Genomic DNA, 15,158 nt, shown 5'->3' on the forward strand with positions numbered 1-15,158 from the left:
CTCGCCCGCTCTACAACAGCCCACATACGCACCATCACAATCCATTACTGATGATTTCGGATTCAAGCACGAAGACGGCTCCGATAGGATAAATCGCATAGCAGCAACTAGAGAAATAGACGTACGGCACATCCTATAGTGAAATATTGAAACGTGCACACCCTTCCATGAATTACTGTCCTACTACGACCAGATGTCAAAATTTGTTGGCTCGCAGAGATGCTGCATCCACGTGTCAGTAACTACTTAATAGTGTAGCGTCGGAGTACCAACGTTGAACATTGTCGCATGTTCCAACCCAGCAGTACCGATCTGTTTGCGACAGTAATATCCATGCCTGAAGTATGTGGCTGAGTTCAGTGGATTCCAAAGGGGTAAGGATGTCAACACACCTGCAATCCGGCATGATTGGGATGCCGTCTACACAAAACGGATTGAAATCAAGCATTATTGTCTGATAAAGAAGAGATTTACCGCTGCGCTTGCGCTTGAGCCACCATATTGGCATAGTTTCTGATATAAACTCCTGGTAACAATCCAAACAAATCCAGTCTTCTTTCGACCACTGTGCATATTTTTCGCTCTTGCTGTCAAATAGAGCATCCATGAGTGTGTTGAAATCGGTCTGTCGGAGAGTGCGCGACATCGCCGACTCGGCATGATTTTGTGACAGCACGCCACCCAACAATCCGTAGTCAGCGGCCATCATACCACCCAAATAGTCCCAGTCTGTTCCCGAAGTCCATATCAGCGAATACTAATTGGTAAAGGAGACACACTGGTGCAGTTCCACAACATTGTTCCCGATTTCGATCCTGGAAACATCTCACGCGCAGAGCTGCAGCTCTTACCTTTCAAGTTGAAATGGTCAGCGGCCAGGACTCATCAATAGAACAGAACAAGTGTAATACATGCATTTATCATCCCTTCCATTCTCAGAATCTAATATGGTTTGCAGCCATTTGGGAATCCTGTTACTTGTATTATGACCAGCATCCGTGTTTGCAGAGTATGCATCAGATAGAGATCTTTTGAGGGGGGTGGTGAGGAACTCTTCATATAGATCACACTGGTTTGAGTCAGATATCATCCCCATATAGATAGGATTCGGGTTGATTTCTTCATAGCTCTGGAGTATGGCGCGAGGACCAGCGAAGAGACATATATGCTTGATGTCATCTTCTATCTGATGAGCGTATATTCCGTCCACGAAACAAAATACAAACCGACACTCACCCTGATCGATGCTGCTCTTAAAATGAGCAGTCACAGCCCAGTCTGCAATTATCTGCAAGAATTTCACCACTGACTCTATCTGACGAAGCTCAGCAGCAAGAAAGGTGTCCAGAACTTCCTTCTGCTCGTTTAGCCATTTCTCCGAGTCCGAATCCTCGGAAACAGTACGTGCGAACCATGGCATCGTAGGCCGCTTAAGGTAATGTCCCTCCATTCCGTATACGTATGATATCAACCAGATTCGATATAGTGCACGGCGAAAGCGCCATGATTCCACCGGAGACAGAACACTCATGCGAGATGTTCTGTCCTTAAACCTGAAAAACACATGGTTCAGGACGTGAAGACGCGGCCTTGGTGCACTGACCTCCAGCTGAACAGATCTTCCAATGCAGACACCACGCTTGCATTCAACGTGAGGATACGTTGTTCCTCACGAGTAATAGCTTGCGCGGTAATGGTGTTTTCTCGCGGCAATTCATCTGCGGCGCGAAGAGTCAGTCGCGAGGCCTGGCAGCGCGCCAGGCGCAAAGCTTGCGGAAACGCAGGTCCTAAGGAGCTGTAATCTGGAGTGGTCATGTAGATAAGATGGACGCAAGATTGGTGAACCAGCGCTAGAAGCCTCGTTGAATTTTGAGAAAGTCGTTGAGGCGCTCGGATCCAGCCGAGCGTGAACTATGAATGGGACGTAATGGATTTCAATGAGCCCGGACGGGCCCCCAGGAAATGCTTGTTGTTGTCCTGCTGTGAGGAGCACGCGATGTAGAGATGTCATCTATTCAGAGATACGTGTACTCGCATGCTGGGACGAGCACAACTTTGCTACCTGTGACAGAATAACTTGCCGGATCCGTCTAATGCGTTTCAAAAACGGATAAACATAATTCAGCCCTTTCTGGTTCTTAAATGGCTTGAGTTCCAGTTTGAGTCCACTTGGTAGGGGTAATAATCGAAAGGTTTTAGGTAAAGCTGTACCGAACCGTCAAATCGCACGAGGCGCACAGATATAATCACCAATACGCACATTTAGAACGACCCAAATTAGAATTTTTTCTTAGAGTGGCTTAGACCTGTCCTCAACAATGCAAGATGGGTGGAGAGAGAGAGAGAACAAACTCACTGCGTCACACTGACTCGAAACTAGTTCTCAAACTTCCAATGGGCACCCTTCATTATAGTGAGTCGTCCCTAACGCGAATACGAGGTTTCCTACCGGGAGAGGAATACCGCCGTAATGGGGCTTGAAGGAGATACATAATATAAGACGTAGGTCCACAAACTAGCATGATTTGCCTCGGACGTGGAGACTGCACGTGTTAACGCTCACTAATCGCTCAAAATAGGCTTATAATGAACGATCGCATCCAGACATATACAATCACATACGATGCTATCAAGCGCACTTCCGTGTCCTGAGCGTTCATTACAAACTCAGCAATCCTGCGAGGTCCAAGACTCGGATATCCCTCTGGTCAATCCATCATGGCAGAAACGAAGTCGGCTTCTAGCACGAATATCCTCACTTCTTCTGCTCCTTCACAAAGTTCATCCAGCATAGTCCAAATGTGAGATGATTCAATGTCTGGACGTCCTCATCAATTGATAACCTTTAAATATCCCCTCTCCTTGACGAAGACATGCACACACATCTCGACTTTATGGTCTTGTAGCTAGATTGTCCATGGTATCTTGAGTCGGCACATAAAGTGAGAAAGTTTTTTGAACTGATGGCAATGCGTGATAGGGGCGGTGCTACTGAGGCCGGGTGCAATAAGGACCGTGAACGTCCTGAGCAACTGAATAACCGCCCCAACCCCTTACGGTCGAAGGACCGGAGACAGCGAGACTGGACTGGGATTAAAAGATGACAGCCTCATGATCGCAGCCCCAAAAATGTGAGAAGACAGTGGGAGATGGGACTATGTAGAAACAAGTTCGGATGTCGCACGAGGTGAGAGTGCAGATATTGACAGATCTGATTGGGAGTGCATTGTCGGGACTGTGAAGGCGCGTCACTACAACATACTTCAGAAACGAAGGCAAGAACTAACTAGTACTTTCCCAGAGGCTTGGATCGTCAGCTTCCGCCGAACCACGTATGTCGGAGGTGTCGGACATCCCGCGAGATCTGACGCGTGTATGTGCTTCGGATGATAGATTTTCACCGTCATTTCCGTAGGTCCTCGGACGTCCAGCAATGTCGTCTTGTACGTTGGTATGATTTTGACTAGTGGAAGTCCGATCCTTGTCTTTCTGAGGACGGGCTCCAGCTGGACGTTTCTGACTAGAAGCCTTACATCTGCGTGAGCATCTGCAATACACGTACAATACGATGACAACTTACTATCACCACGCGCAGAGCCCTGGAGATACAGTATCCCAGTGAGATACAGAACAAATAGAAGAAAGGAATGGCGCAACGACATACCGAATCTGAAGACTGCGACAGCTGCAAAGCGTTGCAACGCTGTATATACCAGCAGACGTTGCATTGCTGAGAGCTTGGTGCATGGCCTGCTTGACAAGCGACTGTAGGTGTGTCAGGTCATAGATACTTGAAAGCAACAGGAGCTGGCTCAGGACAGCTGGAGCCCGTTGCAAAGGCGTAATCAAAGCGGTCGAATAAAAGTATTGTACGAGCGCCAGCGCGACTGGGTAAGGCTCTGAGAGACAGAAAGAGCGGGGTGTCAGCCGGGGATCTGGGCGTTGCCTTCGCTGGTCGTCGACGCCGAACAAATCAGGTGGCCCCACACGTAAATAGGCGAGTACGGACTGAGCGAACAGCCTGTGCTGCTCCTTGAACCATGGCCATCGCTCCTCCAGCAATTTGCGGGAACACTTGATCCTACGGTCGTCATTGCAAATGATCTCAAAATCTGCAAGTACGCCCTCCTCCAATGCGGCAAGGCCGAGCTCTTGCGAACGAATATTAATAATAGGTGAGGGAGGCTGGTAGATGCCGAATGCTTCGAGATCAATAGATGTAACATAGTCCCAGTTGAGAAGACGGCGGTCATAGTCCTCTACCAGATTCCCGTTCTTGTCCCCGAACACCAGAAGCTTATTTTGAGTAGACCACAGACAGCTGCGAAACCATGACCCTGTAGCGAGGGCACTGCCGCGATCGATCCGTATCCACGACATGTCGAGGAGATCCAGAGCCCATATCGAGAATGATTGATACGTGTGCGAGATGTAAGTACCTGCGACAATAAAATACGTCCCAAGAACTGCACCGGTGGGGAATCGAAGTCCAGGGGGGAATGACGTTCCAGTCATAGTGTTCGAACGATCGGAGACAGCAATGTCTCCGTCAGAAAGAGGAGAAATCACCTGGAACTCACGCTGTACGTCGGTAAACTACGAAACCATCTCGTGAGGATTTCGTGGCAAATCATAATGGACCTGCACGCACGTTGTGATTACTGAATACAAATATGTCACAAGGGTGATCGGACGTTAGAGCTTTAGAATAGGGGAGATGTACAAGTGAATCCGGTCGTGTAACAGAAGGCGTTGGTGCGGCCCCGTTTACCTTGAAGCGAGTACCAGCAATACCAATATCAGAAGTTGGTGATGAGGTTGAGCTTGACTCCTCCTGAGGCAAGTGAACGTGCACATCCGGGGTCACCGCAACGCTGCGGTAAGTGCTACAATGCCGAGAATATTCCCGTCGTTGTAACCAAACCTTTGCAGCGAGATCATAGATATACAAGTCATCCAGTAGGTCAAGTGCCAAATCTTGCCCACCAATGATATACAGACGATCAGCGGAAACAGAACTGAGGTGTGCAAAACGGGCGGTAGGGATGAATGATAAAGGCGACGTCTCTGATGTGGTTATACTCGACGGAAGCCAGTGACCCGTGGTTATATCGAACATTCTTATGTCGTTCAACACGCAAAGGGCTTCTATGGCCTCTGATTGGGGCTTGATGGACCTACCGCCGAAGATGATGAGATAGCTGCGCCCTGTGCAGTGCATCACCATCATGTAGAGACGATGACAGATGCGATATATCATACAGATATTAGCGCTATGAAAATAGCGCGCTGTGGGGACGTCGTCCTCAGGATGTTGGTTCAACCGCTCCCACACGAATGTCTCAAAATCGAATGTGTAGATGTCCGAGACCATTCTGCGCTCGAAGGCCAAACAGCCTCCCTGTCCAAAAGAATCAGATGCGCGCGCCCACATGGATGTACGAATGGGTGACTCACGTAGAGGTACATTTTGGACCCCACCACAGTGGTAGACGCACCCTGTAGCACATGAGAAAAATTGCACTCGCCATAGAGCCATACATACCACAAGTTGTGGGGGAACATCCCCAGTCGTTTTGCGACAAAACGCGGTTAAATCAGAGATCGGATACATAGCAGCGAGAAAAAGAGGTCGGGATTATATGTGTGAGTGGGAGGAGAGATAGCCCCATTCGCCATTATAAAGAGATTGAGCCTCGGAAGAGTCACGTCGCTAGTGGCAATGCCACAACTTGACATTGTCTTCGGCATCACCCGAGTGTATTTATTCCAGATACAGCTCTTCCTTCTCTTCATTTTCCTCTGCCAGTGCGCAACATTCTTTTACCTTTGGGATAGAGGCTGCCCTCTACTTCGAAGTATGCATCCTAGTGATAGAAAACAAGAGCCAGACTGTAGTTTCATCACAACTTGATCTTGCTCGTCTCTGCTATTTGGCTGTTTGGTGTATACAAGATGCGGTAGCTTCTCTATTGGCCAATGCACGTCAATGTCAAATAAACCTCGTATAATTTGCTCGGTTGCCTTCAAGTTCCGATTCGAAGATATATGATGGACTGATATATTTGCTGCGTCATTTCCACGACATCTACAATCTCAACTCCGCCAACTATCAGATTCCTGTTACCAGAATGCGTTGACATGCAGTCACCAGCATGGCAAGTCAAATGTTATTCATTTTAAATCTTCACCTCATGAAGACGATGTGAGCACAACATTCACAGCACACACTACTTGCTACAAGCAGCGTGATCAGATCAGTTGACAGACATACCCCAGTCCGAGTTCATCTGTATTGTCATTGATGAAGAACATGGATATAATTACAAGTACGAGCACAATGACAGTCGCCGGTGCGGCGCATCGGAATATATTCGGAGGAGGCTAAGGAGAGGAGCATTTCCTTTGCACTTAGATGTCCGCTGATGATATAATTGAGCTGACGAGCGCGTAATTGTGGCATTACGACCATTACACAGCGGTCTCTCTCTACTCCGAGTCCCTCTAGCTATGGATATTGAAGAAATCCCTATCGCTGCGATTGCAGAGGCGCAAAAATCAATGTTCAGACAAGGCTTCCCGTCCAGCAGAACCCAGGCTCTTGGTCTTAGTTGTGATCCGATGGACTACGTTGGCTTAAAGACAGTGGAGACGTTGTGATGGGTGTAGAAAATACTGGATTTTGTGTCCTAAATCTCATCTATCATGCAACTCTGCTTTAATCTATGACATGCTCTCGGTTCCCCAGCCTACGGATGCGGAGACGACAGTGGAGGACTGCCCAGTAGTCCGCCACCCTGATCGAGTACAGGATATGTCCTATATGATATTCGTTCGTAAGTCACATGCCTCATTGTAGATTTTTCTTGCAGTCTCCATCCCGATTTTGTAGATTTTTTGGTGCATTGTACTACCAGTCCCGTTCGACATAACTGTCTCATCCGTCTTTGCCCCAAGTGCCAGATGGAAGATATCTGCTCAGCTGCGATTAGCTAGTTATGCACATGTTTCTCTACCTTACTATCGCCGGGATGCTTTTAGGTGGTCAAGAGTGGTCAAGAGTCCCGCCAAGTACCGACATTTTGGTGCCACTACCGGAATTCATCAAACGTACAAGGGGTTCTGCAAATCCACCTTCAAAACGCTGAAAAATATAACCACCATAGAGCGAAGGAAAGTCCGATACAATCTTCACGCTAATATGAGGGTTTTATACGCTTTTTTGAGTTCATAATTTTCTGCCATTCTATCTCAAACAAAGGGGCTGTCCGGATCCACATGGCAAATTAGCGCTTACGGTCAAGACGAGGTGTTCAAATTGTTTCAATGATCTTGAGGTATTTCACCCCTCAACGTTCACTTTGACTCTACGTTGTCATGTTATTCGTTGTAGGCTTGTCGCTAGCTCTGTGTGTATGTATGAGATGACGAGATGTTAAACAGATCTGTCTACAGTAAGTCAGTCACAATCGTGAAACGTGGCTGGCCAACGGCGTTCGCAACATGGCTATGATCAGATCAAGTACAGTGCTATAGTCACCCTTTCTGAGATGGTGTTTGTCGGCGTCGACTCTGCGAGATGAATCCACTAATTCATTTCGTCAACAAATATGGATTTGTGATATTCGGTAACTAGTGCTAATATCATGTGTGAATGGACCTGGGTTAATATCTATAATACAGTTGTATCTTGGGTAGGGCTAGAATGAAGGGGGTATGTGATATGCTACATCATAATGCTACAATGCGATTCTACGAACACTTCAACGTCCACGCGAAAGCACGAATAACTTACGGATATACACCGGATCTGACGCCCAGCTCTGTGCTCAGTCAACTACTACCAGCCCGTCGTAGGCTGGCCGCATCACCGCTTTCCTCATCACATTCAGCGGATTGAACACCTCAACCAACTCCCATCCTGCCTCTTCTTCCTCTTCCCCTCCCTTTTCCTCGCCCATGAACATCTTCAACATTGACGGCGAGAACCCATTCACCAGCGCCACGCCCTCTCGCTCTGCGGTCACATCTGTCGTGGCATGATGTGCCAAGTTCCAATAGACGATTTGTGGAATATCGTACCCCGCCTCGGCGTATGCCTCCACAATGTGATCGTGGTTCGTCTTCCAATCCGACTCGTCAGAGTTCAAGTCGTGGCGGCGCGCATCGTCAAACTGCATGTCCGAGAAGACGAACAGACGCTTAATCATGTCTTCCTTCGGCACCTTATTCTTCACCGCAAGCGGCAGCAGAAGCTTGAGGAACACCGCGTTGAAGTCGGTATTCATTCCCCACGCACTGCTTTTCATCAGCCCCATGGTGTCCTTCAAAGACAGTGCGGGATCAAGCTTAACGAACTGGGGCGCCTGTGAGAACGTGATAAACCCATCGCGGAACGGCGGGTTGGCAACCCGCGCGAGGAGAATCGACAGTGCGATGGCAGGGTAGAGCGGGCGTGGAGGTTCCTTGCCGCGCGTAAAGCACATGTCCAGAGACATCATCGATTCCGACACATCGCATATCGCAAGCGCATTGTCGAGCGATCCAAAGCCCTTCACCCGGGCAACAAGCGCATTCCACTGCGCCTCGAGCGTGCGTATCTGCATTTCTGCCAGGCTCTTCCTGAACTTCTGTAACTCGCGGGACTTGGTATCTGCCCTCCGTATATCATTCGACAAGTTCACGATTGTTTTGAGGATCTCGTGCGGAAGAAGCGTTGCGCCAGAAATGGTTTTCTTCCCGCTCTCGACGTCCATCAGGTATTGCTCAAACCGCTCCGCATCGCGCCTGTAGAACTGCGCTGTGTTGTTCTTCATGCAAACCGATGCGACGCGGTTGTAGCGGATCGAAGACCACTTGTTAGCCGACATGAGTGGCTCGGGCACAAGTGTAATCTCACGAAGACGAGAAATGATCCAGCGCTGGTAGTACGACCGCAGAACCAGGGCCTGCTCTACATTTGCGGCCGTGTGCGCAGCATCAAACGACGCGAGCGAAGATGGGAATGGCTGCTTGACGAGCCCGCACGAATGGTGCAGTAGTATAGCGACTGCAGTCGCGATGTTCGTGTGGCGGTCATGCGACGCACCAGGGCTCGGCGACCATTTGCCAGCAAGGGAGATCTTCTTGTAGAGCGCTATACGGTCCGCCTCCGGAGTGAGATGTATGCTCTCCCACATCACGTTCATGTCCGCAATGAGCTGAGCAGAAAAGAGGCGAGCGACGGCAATGAATAGCGCACGGTACTTGGGATCCTTCAGCCGCTTCACCAGGATCTCGTGGCGCTCTTCAGCCATACGAACACGCTTCGCCTTGGCCTTCATTTCGTCGACTTGTTCGTTACCGCCTGCCTTCTTTCCCCTTTCGTTGCGGTGGCAAAACGGCTGCCGAGGATAGTGAAGGAAGGTGGCATTGGAGGATTCAAGCTCGTCGGTGGTAGCCAGTGCGAGGATGTTGAGCAAGTCCTTCCAGTAGCCGTGAGCAAATGATAGCTCCCGCTTCTTTTTGTGCGGGCAGACAGGGACGACGAGCATCGAGAGGTTAGAGATAGCAGTACGGGGGTGGTGCTTGTACAGCCATCCAAAGCGCTGAGAATATGTTAGGTGCATGAGACAGCGGATAGGGAAATGAACATACCGGTAGAATGCCTCCTTCTCGCCCTTGCCTTCGTGAATACTCCGAAGCTGCCAAATGAGACGGAGCGTCAGAAGAGGGTCTACTTCCCATGATTTTGTGAGCAATGCGCTCATATATTCATAGTCGCTCCAAGAAGTAAGTCCTTGGAATGCGTCGAGAGTAGGGTCCAGCGTCGAATCATACGTTGGGGCGTTATTTTCCGTCAATGTGCGATGAGCAGTCGAATTGAGTGCATTCATCATGGCGTTGTGGGGTTTCGGGGCATCGACCGATTTTTCAGGAGCGACTTGAAGGGCAGCAGGGAGAAGTATGTCAAGAAAATTGGGGTTGAATAGTTCGGGAATGTAGGGAAGCGTGAACTTTTGGGTGGTGGCAACAGCAGAGACGGTAGTGGCCATTCTGAGAGTCGAGAGTTGTGTCTGACACGAGGTGAGGGTCAGAGAGCTGTTTCGTACAAGACGAATGAGAGGAACTCCTCTCATTCCCCTCTTAAAGTATATTGACTTTGGCTGCGCATCGCCTCAGCATCTGTGACTCGTAACCAAGGACAGACCTAGTCAGTTGACTCCTGAAGAGTCAGGCTGATTCCGTACGTGGTGACGCGGAAGCTGGCGGAGCCGAAGCCCTCAGCGACAAGCAGGAGCTCCGAGTTATTAGAGCGGTTATACGGAGTCAACGGTGGCGGTACCAGAGAACGGCAGATGGCAACGACTTCGAGTTGGGCGTCTCTGAGCTGTAAGACAGCACTCCTAACCCTAGTAGTTAACTAAGTACTGCGTTGTAATGCATGAGGAAGAGGATTTACATTCAGCGTGGCAGGCTCCAGGTTATAATGTGTCATACATTATTCATGCTGTGAGATCAATTCGAGTCAGGACCTTTGTACTGTATCATCGCCTTTTGCGCCAACGAAATATAATTGGAGTCAGAAGCTCTGCCAGAGAAAGTTGATTCATTCCATATCCTTTCAAAAGCCTACAATGAATAATTAGTGACAGCGTACCCAGCATTCTATTTACACTGGCAGGGTTAACGTTAGGAGCATCTGAATCTGCCGATGCTGGATCCGGAGTGGGTGGCAGCCTACGAATGTTTGGCGCTTGCTTTCTAGCGGCGGTCGGGCATCCAAGAAATCCACTTTCTTTCTGCTTCCATTTGGTACTATACATATATATTCTCGAATTGGTTTTCCAGTGAATCGGAGGAAAAGATAATTCAACACGTCTTTCAACGGAAAAGACTTTCGGCACGGTCCTTGTCATGATTGACTTAGGGATTCTACTCCCTCTCGGGTGCTCGTCAATGCCCGTCATCTCGCGCTGTCGCCAAGGACATCAGTAAGGTGGACTTCAGAGAGCTCATGTGTCAGGGACAGAGCATTAGTGGCTGACAGTCAATGTCGGAGGCGCGGCATTGTGTGCATATGAAGTACGTCTCCTTGCTAGAGTCAAATAAGGCTCGAGTCTTGCCTTATCCGTGCGTTTGCCGTGCGGTTCAGATCCTTGATGCTCCAGAGCCACTAGGCCAAAATTCAAATATTGAAAAACAGACGCATGAACGCACGAGGGAAAAGGTTCGAGTTTCCGCGGGATAGCATGCATATCTATTTCACCTCAAATCCATTCGTTAGCGTGAAACGATAAGATAGTCATCGTAGTGACATCAGCTTCCAATCCCGCGCTCCATCCCCTTACAATGAGCTGAAGTCATTGGCTGGATACCGTCTACGTCTATCAGACTCGGGCTCGGGCGGACAGCAATATGGTAGTGAGGATCTCGAGCCCGAGGATTGTCCATGCATGACCAGGTCAGTTTGCTGTTGCTGCTATCTGGTTGTGTCAACTTCAGTCTCGTACGTGCCAAGTCAATGAAATGCAGTTCAATTCGTGCACATTCACGGGTTACGCTTTCTTCCTACACGGGGAGACGAATGGTGGCAGTGATGTAAGTTTCCTTGACTGGAGTCTAGCGTTGGATTTGAGCGCTGGTGTGGTTTGCTTGATCAAAGTGCGACGATTTTTCCGTGCTAGTTCTTCCATGCCTTCTCACACGTACGACCCAAGGGGAGGAATTATATGGAAAACATCGCTTGGCATCAAGTTCTGGCTCCGGACAGCGGGGCACACCGTTAACATTCCCGTGTGGCGACATATCTGCTCGTGATGACTTGGGAGTTCAGCAGATGTCATCCCGTACCCCAAGTTCGATGCTTCGGGTGTTCGCATGTTATTCGTCCATCCTCTTATAACCGCGGCGCCGCGTTCAAGGAGCCGCTTGGATCCTTTCTCTGAAACCCCGCTCATGGCCGCCAACATACCGCGTCCATCTGTCGCCGTCTCTCAGGACAGTCTCGCCGAAAATGCTATCAGTATTTCAGTCTCGGAGGTGCCGCGCATCACTCAACCTTCCTTTGCGATGCTGGGAGATCATCTTCGACCTCCAAACATCAGCGCACGCACTGAGAGTAATTCTAGCACCGCATACGTTCAAGAAACTCCCAAGAAGCGATGGCAGTCAGTGAGTACGCATCTCATCGCAGCTGTTTGCCATGAGTTCTGACCTCCTCGTAGCTCCGCGAAGCGAATCTGCAGACGTCACCGATTGAGGAGGTTGATGGGGAGCAGCCACCCGAGCCACTCATAGATACAGCAGACGCGTCAGCGTGGAGGGAATGCTCTAAGATGGTTTATGCTCATGACCAATCGAAAATCGACAATTGGAACAAGGAGATTGACGCACTGTTACTATTCGTGGGTCCCATTTTCGCTCGGGGTCGCTGTAGCGCTTTAATGTCTGCTCAAGGCTGGCCTTTTCTCTGCCGTCGTCACCGCATTCACCGTCCCATATTACGCTACGCTGATGCCCAGTACTGATCCTACCGCCGCTATTCTAGCTCAAATTTCCGCGCAACTAGCCAGCTTTCAAACCAGCACGGGCTTCGTAAATTCAACAGAACCAGCGTTTTCGTTTCCAGCAACCGATTCGTCGTCACCCGCCGCTGCATCTAGCCTTATCGACAGAGTAAACGCCCTTTGGCTCGCGGCACTCGTCGTCAGCTTGGCTGCGGCCACAATCGCAATATCCCTCAGGCAGTGGCTGAATCAGCATGCCATGCGCGACTGGGCGACTCCACGCCAGAGTGTATTGGTCTGGTGCATCCGCCACAAGGGCTTCAACCAATGGCATGTCGAAGGCATCGTGGCGCTTGTGCCAATCCTGCTGCACTTTGCGCTAATTCTATTCCTTGCGGGGCTGGTAGCATTGCTATGGTCATGGAATCGTACCATCTTTGGTGTGGTAATGGCACTAGCGGGACTCACGTTGTTATTCACGATATACACCACGCTCATGCCGGCGATATTTTTGGAGAACTGTCCGTACAAGTCTCCGCAAGCACTATTGATGGTTGGGCTCACTACAGTAGTGTCGAGGGTTCTCTTTCCGATCTTGTGTTTGATTCCATATCTAGGGTGCGTGTTTTGAGAGATTTGTCTCTCCGCGTGTCTAAAGATACTTTATCCAGGGGGAAGATCTTCTCGAGAACGATCAGTCCCATCCGCACCACATGGGCTGCATACCAACTTGATTGGATTCGGCCATACGAATTTGTCTCGGACTCCTCGCTGCTGGTTAGCGCAGACAATGCGATGATGGACGATACCTTCCTCGATGGAGTCGTTGATGCATATATCAAGGAGCGGAATGTAACTGACGCGTCAGATGCACTCAAAGCGATCTACGATAGTCGCAGCCAAAGCGAAGGCTCGTCCGTAAATCCCACAATCTTGCGCAAACTTCGGTACATGGCAGTGCGCCTTGTGGAGGGGTGCCAATTCGAGGGATCGCTCCCCGAATCGCTTGCATACCTATTGGAACAGAATAGGTATGATTGCGTACCGGAACTATTTGAACGAGTCTTGGACGTGTTTCAGAACCGTGCGAGAGACATGCGGAAGGAGACAAGGACGAGGCTCGTGCGTGTAGTGCTGGACATCTCAAGAACGTACGTTGCGCACGTGCAGGTCCACTGTACGTCTGATTTCAATGGCTATCGCGACTAGCGGGATGATCGATGACTGACTATATGCGCATGTATGACGCAGATTTGCACACCCTACTCTCGTATATACCCCTGACGCTGGCGGACCTGGATGCCCAAACGTTCGTCCGCATTGTCGTCGAGATACTGCTACTCAGTCTTTCCGCGACATCGCTCGACATTGCCGACCGCGATTATGTACGTGACGAGCTGCAGAACAAGCTTCTTGGTCAGCGTCCTATACTTGAATACGAAGATGATGAAAAGTCAGAAGCACTGGGAGGGTTGTCACCTTCCTTCTCCTCGGGCTTCCCTTTCACCGATGAGGTAGAAAAAACACCGGCCTCGCGGAGGAGACATGTACTAGATGTACTGGATGGGTGTTTGGAGATTGCGGAGGACCTTGTTGCGGCGCGTGTAGTGGATATTGAGATCAGGGAGGAGGAGCAGATGAAAAGGGCAAAGAATTGGCGGGTGAAAAGGATATCAAGGTGATTCATCAATTGCTCTTGGAGCTACGACGCAAACTGACAAAACGTAGCACACCCGGAGCTCACCATCGCCTCGAGATCGGTCTTCAAAAGGTAGAAGAATGCACCTCTTGTCGGTCTGAGCAGGCGCGACAACTGGCAGGCAGTGAGCGAGTTGGGTACAGCAAGTGGAGGGAGATCATTGCAAAAATCAAGAAAAACGAAGAGTACGAGGATTTGACGAGCGAGCTGGTAGAGCATGCAGGAGAGCTGTTTCTCCCGGATACAGACTGGAGGAGGCTGGTGGTCCTGTTGCCGGATAGAAAAACGATAAGGGCTGCCGCTCGGATAGGATAGAGCGGATCGCATGTTCCCCAAGCGTCGGATGGAAGTCTATAATACGATTTCTCGAAGAATGGAGAGAATAGATATTTCAAGCTTACAGAGATCTTGCCCAGAGTCAACAGCAACAACGTCCACGGCTTGAAGGTGGTGGCTCCCTCAGATAATTTTGCGCATACTATTTCTCTCTGCCGGAGCTAACGCCACAGGTCAGGAGAAACGGACTCGAATAGAGTTTTCTGGGGGACGAATGGAACGTGGGCTGGGTGGATGTGCGATACACATGGTCGATGAACCTTCTCCACAGTTCAATGCCAGGAGAGCTCGAGGTTGCAGGCAAGCGCCTATGCGGAAAACGCTGGCTGGGGCCACATCGCCGGTTCGAATTCGATAATCTGCCTACATGGACTCTATGGTAGTACCGAAGTAACATTTTCTGAGCCGTGCTATAAATTTCCGAGGACGATACGTCCGTGGCGTAATGTCACATCTGATCACAGGTGTGTCTGAATCCGTCTGTGGGTATCACCGCTTCTGAATGAGCTCAAGAGTGCCATGTTGCTAGACACTCCCTGTCAAGATTGTATAGATAGTGTGCTCCCGTGGTCGTGTCTCTGGACCTATTAGCATACTATTAGATCTTCCGTGGATGCTTGTGGTGTCCAGAAACA

General features: G+C 49.7%; 3 protein-coding genes across 3 annotated transcripts; 1 reads left to right on the forward strand and 2 right to left on the reverse strand.

The window, feature by feature from the left end:
• Positions 1-246: 246 nt before the first annotated feature.
• On the reverse strand, positions 247-5,614 carry FIBRA_08036 (uncharacterized protein; the record flags this gene model as incomplete). Its single annotated transcript, XM_012329695.1, has 11 exons — positions 247-337; positions 393-729; positions 1,237-1,553; positions 1,604-1,718; positions 3,288-3,528; positions 3,581-3,599; positions 3,665-4,596; positions 4,652-5,208; positions 5,263-5,401; positions 5,458-5,499; positions 5,546-5,614. The coding sequence occupies 11 exons, from the start codon at positions 5,612-5,614 to the stop codon at positions 247-249; spliced, it is 2,859 nt and encodes a 952-aa protein (XP_012185085.1).
• Positions 5,615-7,829: 2,215 nt separating this feature from the next.
• FIBRA_08037 (uncharacterized protein) lies at positions 7,830-10,034 on the reverse strand (the record flags this gene model as incomplete). The annotated part of the gene is made up of 1 exon (XM_012329696.1): positions 7,830-10,034. The coding sequence occupies one exon, from the start codon at positions 10,032-10,034 to the stop codon at positions 7,830-7,832; it is 2,205 nt and encodes a 734-aa protein (XP_012185086.1).
• Positions 10,035-11,937: 1,903 nt separating this feature from the next.
• FIBRA_08038 (uncharacterized protein) lies at positions 11,938-14,502 on the forward strand (the record flags this gene model as incomplete). Its single annotated transcript, XM_012329697.1, has 6 exons — positions 11,938-12,153; positions 12,207-12,386; positions 12,439-13,106; positions 13,160-13,665; positions 13,740-14,166; positions 14,217-14,502. The coding sequence occupies 6 exons, from the start codon at positions 11,938-11,940 to the stop codon at positions 14,500-14,502; spliced, it is 2,283 nt and encodes a 760-aa protein (XP_012185087.1).
• Positions 14,503-15,158: the final 656 nt, after the last annotated feature.

The sequence above is a fragment of the Fibroporia radiculosa genome (assembly GCF_000313525.1).
Source record: "Fibroporia radiculosa TFFH 294 genomic supercontigs, scaffold22600, whole genome shotgun sequence".
NCBI lineage: Eukaryota > Fungi > Basidiomycota > Agaricomycetes > Polyporales > Fibroporiaceae > Fibroporia > Fibroporia radiculosa.